This window comes from Cibotium barometz, chromosome 12, assembly GCF_041138505.1.
Source record: "Cibotium barometz isolate CiBa-2024 chromosome 12, ASM4113850v1, whole genome shotgun sequence".
NCBI lineage: Eukaryota > Viridiplantae > Streptophyta > Polypodiopsida > Cyatheales > Cibotiaceae > Cibotium > Cibotium barometz.
Genome location: NC_141057.1, coordinates 25,549,713 through 25,563,776, shown reverse-complemented (window position 1 = coordinate 25,563,776; position 14,064 = coordinate 25,549,713). Strand labels below are relative to the sequence as shown.

At 40.8% G+C, this 14,064-nt stretch overlaps 1 protein-coding gene and 1 pseudogene across 1 annotated transcript; one reads left to right on the top strand and one right to left on the bottom strand.

The window, feature by feature from the left end:
* Positions 1-426: 426 nt before the first annotated feature.
* Positions 427-1,335, bottom strand: LOC147633222 (calcium-dependent protein kinase 7 pseudogene; annotated as a pseudogene).
* A 7,817-nt stretch (positions 1,336-9,152) lies between these two features.
* Positions 9,153-9,632, top strand: LOC147633221 (uncharacterized). The gene is made up of 2 exons (XM_086805821.1): positions 9,153-9,381; positions 9,474-9,632. The coding sequence occupies exons 1-2, from the start codon at positions 9,166-9,168 to the stop codon at positions 9,597-9,599; spliced, it is 342 nt and encodes a 113-aa protein (XP_086661947.1). The 5' UTR covers positions 9,153-9,165; the 3' UTR covers positions 9,600-9,632.
* Positions 9,633-14,064: the final 4,432 nt, after the last annotated feature.

The following is a 14,064-nucleotide window of genomic DNA, read 5'->3' as shown; positions in this document are numbered from 1 at the left end:
GAAGTGTATGTAAAAGCTAACATGATGGTTGTGATTAGAGAGATAAAATGATGGTTGTGTTTAGAGGGGGAGAGAGAGAGAGAGAGACGGGGAGCACGGGTGGGTTATTTCTCGGCAGTGAAATCAATAATCAACGAAATGACCTTACTTGAATATTTATTTATTCGTCGCCTATACACTACTTTACAAAAAAGAAAACCCTGGATTACTGCATTGTTCTCCTCAACCATATATCTGAATTAGGGCCTAGAGACAGAACTCAACACTTCTCTGTTGTGGGCAGGCCTACACATCAAAACTTGTGCAAGGTGAACTCTAAAAGGGTTTATCCCCCCCAAAAAAAAGAATGGTTCTCCCTTCCCATATTGCACCACAAGAAGCTCCTAATAACTGTGCTCAGTGTCCAGCCCCTAATTCCTTCGTTAACTAACAGCTTAGAGTTAAGCATTCCTGTTGCAGGCTGTTGCCGGCGTTTTTAGTTGGACTTGTACTCTGGGTATGATGCTGTTGCACATGATCTTGTAGCCAAGGGTGAGCCAGCTGCTGCAGGTCCCTGAGTCTCATCCGTCTGTAGGGGTTCCGCTGCAGCATTCCCTTGATAAGCTCCTTGGCTGGGGCTGAGATGGACGGCCAGGGCTCCCTCTTCAGATCCAGCCTCCCTCGCTTCACGGCCTCGAAGATGTCCGCGGTGGTATCCCCGTCGAAGCCGCACAGCAACATGTGGAGTAGCACGCCCAAGCTCCACACGTCCACCTTCTGGTCGTGGGTGCCGGTGAGCAGGATCTCGGGAGCGAGGTAGCATGGCGTGCCCTCCACGTCGTCGAAGACTCGACGGTGGGAGAAGTCAGCAGAGGCGCCGAAGTCCGCGAGCTTGAGGTGGGAGTAACTTCTTCCTCGATCAGCGAAGAGCACGTTCTCTAGCTTGAGGTCCCTGTGCATGACACCTTGGTCGTGGCAGAAGGACACCCCTCTCACGATGGCCGCGAAAGCCTCAGCTGCCTGGGACTCCGGCAGGCGCCCATTGCTGGTGTTGTCCCTGAGATGCTCGAGCAGGTCTCCTCCCTCGCACAGCTCCATCACCACGTGAACGCACTCCTCGTCCTCGAAGCTCTCTTCCAGCCGAACCACGTTGGGATGACCCTTGAGCCTTTCCAGCGTCGCAACTTCCGTGCGCACATGGCGAAGGGCGCTCCCTGATTTGCGCACGGACTTGCAGGCGTACTGCTGGCCCGTGTGCTTGTGCGTGCACAGCCTCACAATGCCATCCACGCCCTCGCCCAACTGGCGGCCCAGCGCATAGGAGGAGCAGCTGCTGCTGCTGCTGTTACTTTCCATGTACGTACCTAAACTGTGCAAGATGATGAGAGAGAGCGTATGAGAAAGAAGTACACGATTATAGAAGGCAAAGAAAGGTGAAGAATCGCAAAGGATAAGATGGCAGAGACACAGTCGAGGTACTTTATATGTAGACAGACAGCAGTCGGACTTTCGTCGACGAGTCAAGCGGCCCGCATGGGCGACTCGGCGGACCGACAACATCATCCCTCCCTGATCGTCAACGTTCAAAAATTACACACTTTCTCCAAGGCCTTGTAAATTGTAACCAAACTAACAAACCTTCGACTCCAAACAAAAACTCTCGAGAGAAGTGCTTGTAGATTGTAAACAAACTAATAAAGCTTCGACCCCAAACAAAAGTTCAAACACAAACTCTCGAGAAGTAGTAAGCAGAGGGACCCCTCTCCGTGAGGGACTTTGTATTTCTCAAAACCACCCAAAAATCCAAGTGGCTTTCCCCTAAATCTAACCCTCTTCCTCATCCATCACTACCCCGATGATGCAATTCTCTGATCTTCGAAGCCCCAAAACCACCTTTGTTTTACTCCTCTGCTTTGCTTCACCTCTCTTCTTGCGTCGGGCGCACAAAACTCATCCTTGACTACTTTTTCGTAGCTACGCAATTTGGCCACCTAACGGTCTTTATTGAAGCTTTAGTATATAAACCTTTCAAGGCTTTAAAACCTTAAAGCTTTTAAGCTTTTCTAAAGGCTTTCAATGCCCTCGACCCCCGACTCAGTTTTTGTAAATTTTCCCTTTCTCAGAAATTTTTGAGAAATTCCAAATTGCTTTTAGCTTTCCAAAAATACTTCTTTTTGCCTAAAATTCCCTTTTTAGCCTAAAAATTACACAAAAATAACCATTAAAATTTCCCCATAGCTTTTACGACAAAGCGACCATGTTATCGACCACTTATGCATGCTCCCGGGATTAAATCAAGGTAACATTATTTATTATTTCTTTTCGAGACTAACATATTTGCAAATTTCTTTTCGTCATAATATTTAGTACACAATCACAAAATGACTCTTCCATCCCCTCACAATCCACATCAACCATCCGAACATCTACAACTCATGGTAGAATGTATGCGACTCACTTATATATCCACACGCAACGCACACTTGCTTGAGGCATTGCTAAACATCTTTAATGAACAAACCTGAAGACGAATGGTGAAAGATCTCAACGAACGATCATGATGCATGTTTTGTCGTGATCCCCATTAGCAACGCTCAATATTTCCTCCCAATATTTAGTTTTGTCAACTCATGGAGCAACACGAAATCATATTCGGATAGAGAATCAAAGACGACATCGCCATAGCCCAAAGATCTCAACGAATGATCATGATGCATGTTTTGTCGTGATCCCCATTAGCAACACTCAATATTTCCTCCCAATATTTAGTTTTGTCAACTCATGGAGCAACACGAAATCATATTCGAATAGAGAATCAAAGACGACATCGCCATAGCCCATGAACACTTTTTATCTCACTTACATTTCCTTCAATCATCACACTTTACCCCTGAAAAGATATTTATCACGATGCATACACATGTCTTTCGAGGATTATAGAATCACACTTTTATTTTGTAGCACATCAGCCACACTTGGAGATGACAACTCTTTTACTCCAATTTTCTATTCACATATCATTATAGCATCAAACTAATTCATAATACTTAGACATCCCTTTCTTGAATATATTTTTGAATTATTAACCTTTTTCGTCAAAACGTTAGACAATAATAACAAGCAAAGGTAATATTTATCGTAGATATTTAATCAAGTATGAAGGCCACCCCATCAAAGATTCTTGATGGCTACCAGGTCATACCCTCGCCACCTATCCATTGTGATTGCATCTTATGTTCATACTAGCTCATGATAATTATTTATCATTTTATGAGCAATTGAGAACAATTACTTGTTACCCCCGGGGCATGTTGTAGGGAGTTAATTCATGGAATATATATTCTCACATTTATCATTATTTATAAATTGGAGTTAATATATGAAATATGTATTCTCACGTTTTCCATTTTTATAAATTCTCTTGGGATGCCTTTCTAAATCTACGATGATCATAGTTTACTTGATGCATACGTAGGTGAATTTGTACATGTGTACATTGTCGTGATATTATAAGTGTAACCACTATGTGGATGGCATTATTTTGCTTTGGGATATTTTATTTTGGATGCGCCTTTTTATATCATCTACCAGGATTAATGTGCTTGATCAAGCTATGTGCACTGGTACAATGTCTACCAGGATTAATGTATTTAATTAGCTGTGTGCACTGGTAAGATATAATCAAAATTAATGTGCTTAATAGGCTGTGTGCAGTGATGATGACTAATATTATTTTGGATGAAGGTAATGATTGAGTGACTGATTATGTGTTAATGGTGGAACATGTGTTGGACCACTATGAGATATTTTGGAAGACATGTGAACACCTTTTATGGTTTCATATTTTGTTATCAATATTTTTGTAAGGCTAAGGCTTCATACCTTTGTACATACCAAATAGTATTTTATGCCCAAGACTTTATATCATTGCTTGCTATATTTTTGTAGAGCTGGCATGCTCATAAACTCATAAGCACTTGTGCTTCCAATAGGCCTAAAATTACACAAAAATAACCAACAAAAGTTCTAAAAATTCCCCATAGCTCTTGCGACAAATTGGCCATGTTATAGACCACTTACACATGTTGGGTTAAATTCAAGTAACTATTTTTCATTATTTCTTTTTAAGCCTTACATATTTGTAACTTTATTTTTGCCAAAATATTTAGTACATAATCGCAATGACTCTTCCGTCGCCTCACAATCTATGACAACCATCCGAACTTCTACAACTCATGGCAGAATGTATGTGACTCGCTTATATATCCGCATGCAATGCACACTTATTCAAGGTATTGTTACACATATTTAACGACAGACCTGAAGACAAGCGATCATGAAGCATGTTTTGTCATAATCGCCATTGGAAACACTCACATATTTCCTCCTAATATTCAATTTTGTCAAGTCATGGAACAACACGGAATTATTCACGGATACAGAATCAAAGACGACACCACCATAGCCCATGAACCCTTTTTTTCTCACTTACATTTCCTTCAATCTCACTTACCCCCCCACCCCCTAAAAAGATATTTATCGCGATGCATACACATGTCTTTCGAAGATTATAGAATCACACTTTATTTTGTAGCACATCAACCACACATTTGAGATGATAACTCTTTTACTCCAATTTTCTTTTCACATATCATTATAGCATCAAACTAATTCATAATACTTATACATTCTTTTCTTGAATACATTTTTGAATTATTAACCTTTTTTTTACACTACAAGAGCTTGAGGACATACCGACGCCAAAATACCGACGCAAATGTCGAACGTCGGTATGTCCGTCGCGTCATGTTGGAGGAGACAAGCATGGCGGGGCTTTTTTAAATTTTCGTGTCCCGTCGCGTATACCGACGCTTATTCCGACGTCTATACCGACGCATATTCCGTAGCATATACCGACGTATATTCCGACGCATATTCCGTAGCATATACCGGCGCTCGTAAGTTTTTCACAGCCGAGAGCCTATTTTCTGGTTTTTTCGCAGAAGAAGCGCAAGTGGAAGCGAATTAAGGTGCTTTCTCTCCCTCTTCTCTTTCTCTCTCTCTCCTCTTTTTTCCTCTCTCCTCTTTTCTCCTTCTTTCTTCTTTTCTCCTCTTCTCCTTCTCCTAACATGTTATTGCAATTGCTTTTAGTTTTTAATTCAAGAATTAGGACGTTTAGGGTTTTGTGTTTTTTTGGCTCTCTATGCATGTTGAGAGCTCTCTATGTATGCATAGATCTCCTAATGCATGCATAGAGATTTTAGGGTTTTGTATTAGTTCTTTTTCTTGTGTTTAATTTACTAATTAGTTTGTTTAATATTTTGTTTTGCAGCTCTTTCACCTCACCAATCTTTCACCAATCCTCTCCTTCAGCTTTGCAAAAAAGAGGTAGATCCTCTTTCGATTTTTCTTGTTTATGCTATTTTTTATGAATTTTTGCATCTCTGTTTTATGGTTTAGGGTTAGTTTTGGGTTCTTGTAAGCTTACACATAGGATTAATTTAATATCTATGCATAAAACCTATAATAAGCTTGCAATCTCTATTATTCATGTACGTAAAACAAGATCATGTTTATTACACCATTGGGTGATGGGATTAAGGGTTAGCATAGTGCATAAGGCATATAGCATAGAGCTTATGCATAGAGCTTATGCATAAGTCTTGCATAGAGCGTATGCAAGAGACTTATGCATAGAGCGTATGCATAAGACTTATGCATAGAGTTTATGCATATGGCTTATGCATAGAGCGTACGCATAAGACTTATGCATATGGCTTATGCATAGAGCTTATGCATAAGGCTTATGCATAGAGCGTGTGCATAAGGCTTATGCATAGAGCGTAATTGCATAGAGCGTGTGCATAAGGCTTATAGCATAGAGCTTATGCATAGAGCTTATGCATAAGTCTTGCATAGAGCGTATGCATAAGACTTATGCATAGAGCGTATGCATAAGACTTATGCATATGGCTTATGCATATGGCTTATGCATAGAGCTTATGCATAAGGCTTATGCATAGAGCGTGTGCATAAGGCTTATGCATAGAGCGTAATTGCATAGAGCGTAATTGCATAGAGCATGTGCATAAGGCTTATGTGAAAGGGATTGTTGAAATGCAATTGCAAATGCCTTGATTGTGGTTAACAAATGCTTATGCAAATGCCATGGTGAGGGCATTGTGAATTGTTGGTTTGTGTTGGAGCTTTTGGATGATGGATTGAGGCATGAGTCCATGCTTTATTGATGAGTTCTAAATTGTAAAAGGGCATGAGTCATGCTCAATACTTGTAAGCCAACAAACTTGTTCTATCATTTGATATTATCCACATCATTTTGTACCTACACTCACCATTGCAACCACTTCAAGTTTCTATAGAATCTAGCAATGTGTGAGGGTACCTTGGCATTGGTTGGAGAGGCCAAGGGGAGAATGGCTTGAACTCTTTGTGCCGTGATTGCTTGGTAAAGCGGTACAAAGGGGGATTAGGTACACCGGTGTGAAGAAATGGCCTCAACCTTCACCTTGGAGGAAAACTCGGTGAAGGGGTGAGAAGAGCTTGGCCGAGAGATCGGCAAGCTTCAACGCACGTCCTCAACAATCCTCACCATCGACTTTGTGGATGCATTTGGGCAATGGGGCCCCTTTTCCGTCATATTGTGTGGATATTGCAAATGCATATGATCTTTCATGACATTGTGGGATACAAAGAGTATTGCGTACAAGTTTTAAGAAGTTTAGGGTTTAGGGTGAGATTTGGTTCCAATTACAAAGGAGACTCTGGCGAAATTTACAAAACCGTAATTCAGTCCTAGGGCTTTTGGGATTAGGTCCGAGCTTATGGCTTATGCATAAGACTTGTGCATAGAGCGTGTGCATATGGCTTATGCATAAGACTTATGCATAGAGCGTGTGCATAAGGCTCATGCATATGGCTTATGCATAGCATAGAGCTTATGCATAAGACTTATGCATAAGGCTTATGCATAGAGCTTATGCATAAGTCTTGTAGCCTTATTATGCAAGCTTATACTTATAATATGGGCGTAGATTATTGCATAAGGCCTTTATAAACAGCTATTTATGAATAGAGATAGCTTCTCTCTCCATCCTTGTTCAAATTCTATTTAATTTTGTATGGAGAGGAGATAAGCTGATTTGTGTTTAATGAGCTGCATGTACATGTTATCCTGCTAGATGGAGCCTCTCAATCTTGAAGAGAGAATAGCGTGTCCATGCATGCGATGTAAGTACCAAATCTTTCGAAAACGAAGGATTTGCAACGAGCATGTTCATGACGCTGGCATATTTCCAATGGAGCGCTTGCAAAATTTACGGTTTCAATCGTACAACCAAGCAAGTGTGCAGCCGCATCTTGATAACATTACGCCTGTGAATTCTCGTCCCCAACAAAGGATGAGGATATCGCAGGAGGGAGTGACAGATGGAGCTCAATTAACAGCACCCGAGGGAATGGAAGAAGGTCAGGAAATGGAAGAAGGTCCAATGGAAGAAATGTTGGATGCCTTCATCGAGCAACAAGAAGCTCTCTTCGAGGAGCATGAACATGAAGATCATCAACCACGACATTCTCAACGGTCAAATTATGAACCAGAGGAAGAGGCCATGCGTAAACTTGGCATGTCCTGGGATGAAGAGGCTCTCTATCTTTCACCAACTCCTCTATTGGGGTGATCTCCTTATAAACCATTTGCTTGACCCGATGCATATTTTCAAGAATGTAGCTGACATTCTGTGAAAGACCATGACAGGAAAAAAGGATACTAAAGGCCAAAGGGATGACTTGGAAGAGATTGGTTGTATGCAAGAGTTGTGGGCTCGCACTAGACCCAATGGAGCATTGTGAGCAGGTTGTCTTTAAAGCGGATCCAAAAGATCCACGCTGGCTGTTTGTGGTTCAAGTCGCCCCCCGCAGTAAGCAAATTTTTGAAGAATTTGAGCTACAACAAGGTGATGTGGATGCACATGGTAATAGAGAGCAGCAAGAACAAGCCGAGATCAACAATGAAGAGGAGCAAGCAAAGGAAGAGGAGCAACTAGAGCAAGATCCAAATGAAGAGGTGCAAACCAAGGAAGCTGAAAAACAAGTTGAGGAAGAAGACATAGATGATGAAGACATCCTTCATCAAGGGACTTTTAATGATGAGGATGCTGAAATGTACATAGACATAGATCTCTTTGGGGCTACTGATCTTAATGAGGATGATAGAATAGATAACGATTTTTAAAATGATGTATCTCAATGATTATGCAAATAGTTATGACATATTTGTAATGGGTTTATGACATTGAAGGTCCATTCATTGTTTACCATTGTTAATGTTTACCATCATAATCACTACTGTAGGAGAAAGTTGATATAGTTTTACCAATGTTGTTTATCATTGTTAATGTTTATCTTATGGTTCTTTCATTCATTGTTTACCGTGTAATTTTCATTTCGTACAAGTTTGTCATATGGTTTTTTGTCCAACAGGCCATGGGTGACTCACCGGCCTACGACTACAGTCCAGATTTCTCATTTAATCCTACACCGCAGGGCATGAGTCCCCAGCAGTTATATGGTTTTCTTTCGTCCATGACTCCAGAGCAGAGAGCCATGGCTCAGAGTTATTGGGGTTCTGGAGCAGGGACATCTGCCTCACCATCTGGCTTCCCGACGCCAGTTCCCACACCCGTGGGTACGACAGCAGCTCCCACACCTCATACCACACAGCCTTCCACTCCTCTTACAGCTCGATCTACCACCTCTTCACATAGACGGCGCTCACGTAGTAGGTCTTCAGGGGGAGGTTGTTGTGGTGGTAGTGCCACAGATGCTGTGACACCACCACCACGTGAGCGTCGTCCTTCGCTCTCATCTGTTGATAGCACACCCATAGGGTCACCTTCCACTCCCTGGGGTGCACATGACCATGACAACAGCAAGATTTACACAATTAGGGATGGGGCACCAATAATGGATAGTGCAGGGAAAGCAATGAAGACACGCATTCGACAATTGTGCACTATACAGTTTCATGACTCTGTCATGACTAAATGGGATCAGCAAGACAAGGGGAAGAAAAATTATATAAACACAAAGATAAAGCAAGAGTTCCAGCCATTTGACCCTATGAATGTCGTCTCTAATGAGTGGATACAGTATACAGCTCGCATTTTGATGGGGCATCGTAGGTCAGAGGCGAGGGACGCATTTAGAGAGGGGAAGGAGAAACCTGTTTGGCTAGATGACAGGGAGTGGGCAGCCATTGCTCAGGAGCTCACCGAGACACCAGACAGGTTTCAACAACAAAGAGAGGCGGCAAGGGCAAGACTCCAAACAATAGGGGCTTCTCATCTCGGGAGTGGTGGTTACGAAACCATGCGCCATGAATTCGTAAGTGTTTGTAGCAATTTTATTTATTTAAATGTATGTTTGTGGACTAAATGTTGATTTCTAAAAGTTATAATTGTTAATCGTGTGTGCAGGAGTTGGCCATGAATCGCCCACCAAGTAGGCGAGAGGAGAAGTACGCTCACAAACATGGCCTTGTGGCCTTGTTTGAGATGCTTGAAGAAGAAGGAGAGACCGTCAATTGGGAGGCATTACCATGATGTAAGATGACCTTCAAACTAATGAAATATGATCAAAACATTCTTGAGTATTAATGTTTAATTTAATTTCTTGTTTGTCGATCAGGAGAATATGCAAACGAGCACGGTTGTTTGTGTGCTCTATTGTAGACAGAATGGTGCTGTCTGTTGCTGTTGTTGATCCTGCACATTGCAGGCAGCTAGGCAACAGCCAGGCAACACTATTCTGTCCAAAAAAAAATTTCTGCTACAGCGTCGGTATATGCCCCGGTACCGACGTCGCTATATTCATTGGTATTTTCGTCGGTATTAACGTCGGTACAGATGTTGGTATAAGCGCCGGTATAGACACCGGTATAGACGTCGGTATAGGTGCCGGGTGTATTACCCGACAGTTATACCGACGCTGTGGTTCCGGCGCATATACCGGCGCTTATACCGATGACGTGGCTTTTTTACACCCCGTTAAATAGCACCGGTACAAGCCCCGGTATTAGGCTAACATGTAGTAGTGTTAATAACTTTCAACAACAATAATAAAGGTAATATTTACCATTGGATATTTAATCAAGTATAAAGGCCACCCCATCAAAGATTCTTAATGGTTACCTCATCATGCCCTCGTCGCCACCTATCCATCCTTGATTCCATCTTATGTTCATACTAGCCCACACTACTACAAAAGATGACTCATTTTCGACACTTGGTATTTGACGATTTACGCGCCGTCGATATGTGCATCGATATAAACGTCAAAATGAGCGTCGAAATGAATGTCCGAATAAGCGTCGAAATAGGTATCGAAATTTTAAATTTTCTTATTTTTAATTTCTTAAAAATTTGATTGTGCAAAAAAAGAAAACATTGACAAAAACCAAGTATTTGTTAGTAAATAACATTGAGATAAAATGTTATAGCTCATCATCGACTCTCTCATCCTCAGCTAGATCCATGGCTTCAAATACATCTATTTCTAAAAATACCTCTCCATGTGCATCTTCATCAATAGGTGTAGCCTCCGAATCGTCCTCTTCTATTTCAAGCATTAGAGATGGTTGTGTTGAAAGTTGTTCTTAGTTCTCTTCTTCGAATTCTGGATTAGTTATTGTGTTTGCTTCTGGTTCAAGTGCTAGAAATTGTTGAATTACTACACCTTCATATGATCCTTCTTCTAGTTGTTCAACTCGATCAATATCTATTTCTTGTGCTTCTTGAGTGGGTTCCTCAACCTCTACTTCATCTGAAATTTCCATATCTTCAAATATTATTTACTTTGTGGATCGATTTGGATTACAAACAACCACGTATGATCTCTCGGGTCCACCTTGAAGATAACCTACTGTGACAATGCTTTGGTAGCACAAATGTGTCCCTTTGGTTTGTCCATATCTTTGTGGAGTCTACTTGAATAAATCCGCTCTTATCTCTGTGCATGGTTGCTTGTGGTCCTTAAGTCACGACCTTGAACCACTTCACATAAAAAATGAACATAGACAACTTTCTGAACCCAGTTCCTTGATAACGTCTTGTGTCGTTCCATAGTAATCAAGCATGCCAACTTCACAACTTAGATCACTTGCACTAGAACGACTTTCTTGCATGAAATTTGTGTTGACACTGCAATCAAATGTTGTTCTCTTCTTATCTATTTGCTCCACTCAAAAGACACGACCGCATGACCAAAGTGCACTTATTTGTGATATTGCAAGCAAAAGAAGATCATGAGATTATATCAAGAACAAAAACTTATACAAGACTATGTCTTACGGTTTCTTGTGTACATATAAAAACTCACTTACATGGTAATCACAACCATATGCAAGCTCCTCCTCCTCCTCGTTGCTTATAACCTCACCACTCTGTTTTTCTTGTTGCATGATTTGTTGAAGACATCTACTAGAACGAAATTCTGGAAGTTGAGAAAATGAATCTGGGTATGGCAATGCTCTAGTTGTTCGACTATTTCTAAAATTCAAACGATCTCGGTCTCTTTCCTTCTTTGCAACCCTATATCTCTCGATCCGTTTCTGCATAGCACTTAAGTTGAGGATGCAAAATTTATTAATCTTCTCTCGCAATGCCATATCCATTGTTCTCTAAAGCCCTTGTCCCCTTGAGGATCTTCCCCAACAAGCTGATCATCCTCTTCTTGTGTCCACAATCGTGGCATATCAGGGTTTGACGTACTAAGAAATTATGTTATGTATACGAGAGATTCAAGCCATCCCATTGAACAAAACCTTTCAATGTCTTCATAATCTCTCGAGGAAAAACATCCATCGACTATGAACAACACCTCCTATAGCAACCTTGTTAACCACATGAACAAGTAGGTACAATTGAATGGTCAAGAAGCTTGTTGGAAAGAATTTCTTCGCCATTGTAAATGCTTCAATGGAGTTTAGACGAGCTACTTCCAACGTATTTCTTATAATCTCCTTCTTTGATATCCATCGTACCACTGCACTAATCTTGTATATTGTCGCTCTTAGGTCTTCACCAAGGCAATCCTTAATGGCTATTGGCAGCACAAACTATAAGATATGTGCCAGTCATGAGACTTCAAGCCACTAAGCTCTTCATCCTTTGTGAATGATCCCTTCAAGCAATGCATACAACTAGTGGGAGTACAAAACTCACTTATGCACTTCTTTACATGCCGCTGCTCTTCTTTCGTTAAGACCCAAGGTGCTCTAGGGAGAATCACTTTCCCATCAGGTCTGCTCCGCGGCCATAAGTGTTGCACATGCGATCCACCTCTTGTAGATCATCCTTTTGTGCCTTGCTCTCTTTAGCACCATTGATGGTTTTTCAAAGCATATCGGCTATGTTCTTGAAAATGTGCATAGGGTCAAGATGATGATTGACTAAAAGATCAATCCAGTGATGCAAGATGGATAGCCTTTTCATTCTGGGGGTGAACAACTTGGATCCACTTCCCATTCCCTCCTCCAATCACTTGGCTTTAGCACACGAGGAGGCCTCCCTAGAAATCTCTCTCTCGCAACTCATGGTTGTCGGGGAGATACTTTTTGTGGCCTTCGTAGACAACCTTCTTCAAAGCTATTGAGTATCAAGCCTCTAATCTAGGCCCACATAACCAGATATTGAAAGCCTTGCCAAACATGCTAATCATTATGATGAGATATGTAAATAATACAAAATGATTAAAATTGTAAAATTAAATCAGATCAAGAAATCTAAAAAAAATTTAACTTACCAAAGCACTCTCCATAGAGCTCAGCCAATCATGCATGGTCCACATAAGTATTCCTCGCACTGTTGCATCCCTGTATCCAAAACCCTTAGATGCATCATGAACTTGGATACCATCCATAACGTCTGTAGCTCATCAACTAATGGAGTCAAGTAGACGTCCATGTTCTTAACCTTGTACTTCACTAGAACTATGAAGGAAAGTAAAATGTGCCTAGTAATAGATTTGTATAAGGGGGTAGTTAACTTTATTGTTAGAGACAAGAACTAAAGAAAGATAGATCATAATAAGAGGAACAAAGTCTGTGTTCAGATCATTTGGAGATTCCTCATGGTTTGGTCGATATTTTGCAAAACAAATCTGACACCACTTTCGAGTGTTTTTTTTACATATCATCTCTATTTTGGTTAAAGAATGTGTTTTTAGAAAAAAAAACTATCTTTATCTTTTTCGTACATGGTAATCAAACAAAATTTTTGTGGGCTATATTTTCAAAGCCTTGATGTGGTTCTATGCAGGAAGAGAGAGAGAGAGGGAGATTTTGCTCAGAGACTTTTTGCGATTCGGGCCGACCGGTACTGTTTACCCGTCGGATAGAGAACAAGATTGAAGCCCTCTAGAAACCATGTGGTAGAACCCAGAGAGTACGAGATCGAGAAGGAGGCATACCCGAGATAGCTGTGACATTAAGTGTGGACAAGCATCGGAGAAAGCCCTAGATTGGCTAGATTTTTTGTTGGTGATTAACTCTCTAGATTTGCATAATTGTATTAGCGATTATTATTATTTTTGGATTGATTAGACTTCGAAACAATCATAGATATTGGATACTTCTTTCTTATAAAGTATGAAGTAATTTGTTAGATTTGGTCAGGTGCTATTATTTTTGAATATTTGATAAATATTATGAATTTTTATGATTAACTAAATGGAACAAAATATGGGATGTATTACATCTCAGCCCATTAAATACCAAAGGTAGAAGAAGAATCTAGAGTGGATAATATTACGGTGATATGTAGCTTTTCCACCATTGTTGAAATGAGTTAGAAAAGGTGTTCGGCTTCCCGCTCTCCTCTAATTGTGATAAATATAGAAATCATGTCATTTCCATTATAGGACCTACCTTGTAGAAGAAACGCCTAGAATCAAAGATGATTTTCTTAGATGTTCATAATCCACCACTGCTTTTACCACTCTTTTGCTTCTTAACCGTGAGTCGGCAGGTCCATACACACAAGAAGAGAATTCAAATAGGACAGGATTGTC

Coding starts and splice junctions, on each gene's coding strand:
- LOC147633221 (XM_086805821.1), top strand. CDS start 9,166: ATGGGGCATCGTAGGTCAGAGGCGAGGGACGCATTTAGAGAGGGGAAG. Junction 9,382..9,473: donor AAACCATGCGCCATGAATTC/GTAAGTGTTTGT, acceptor TCGTGTGTGCAG/GAGTTGGCCATGAATCGCCC.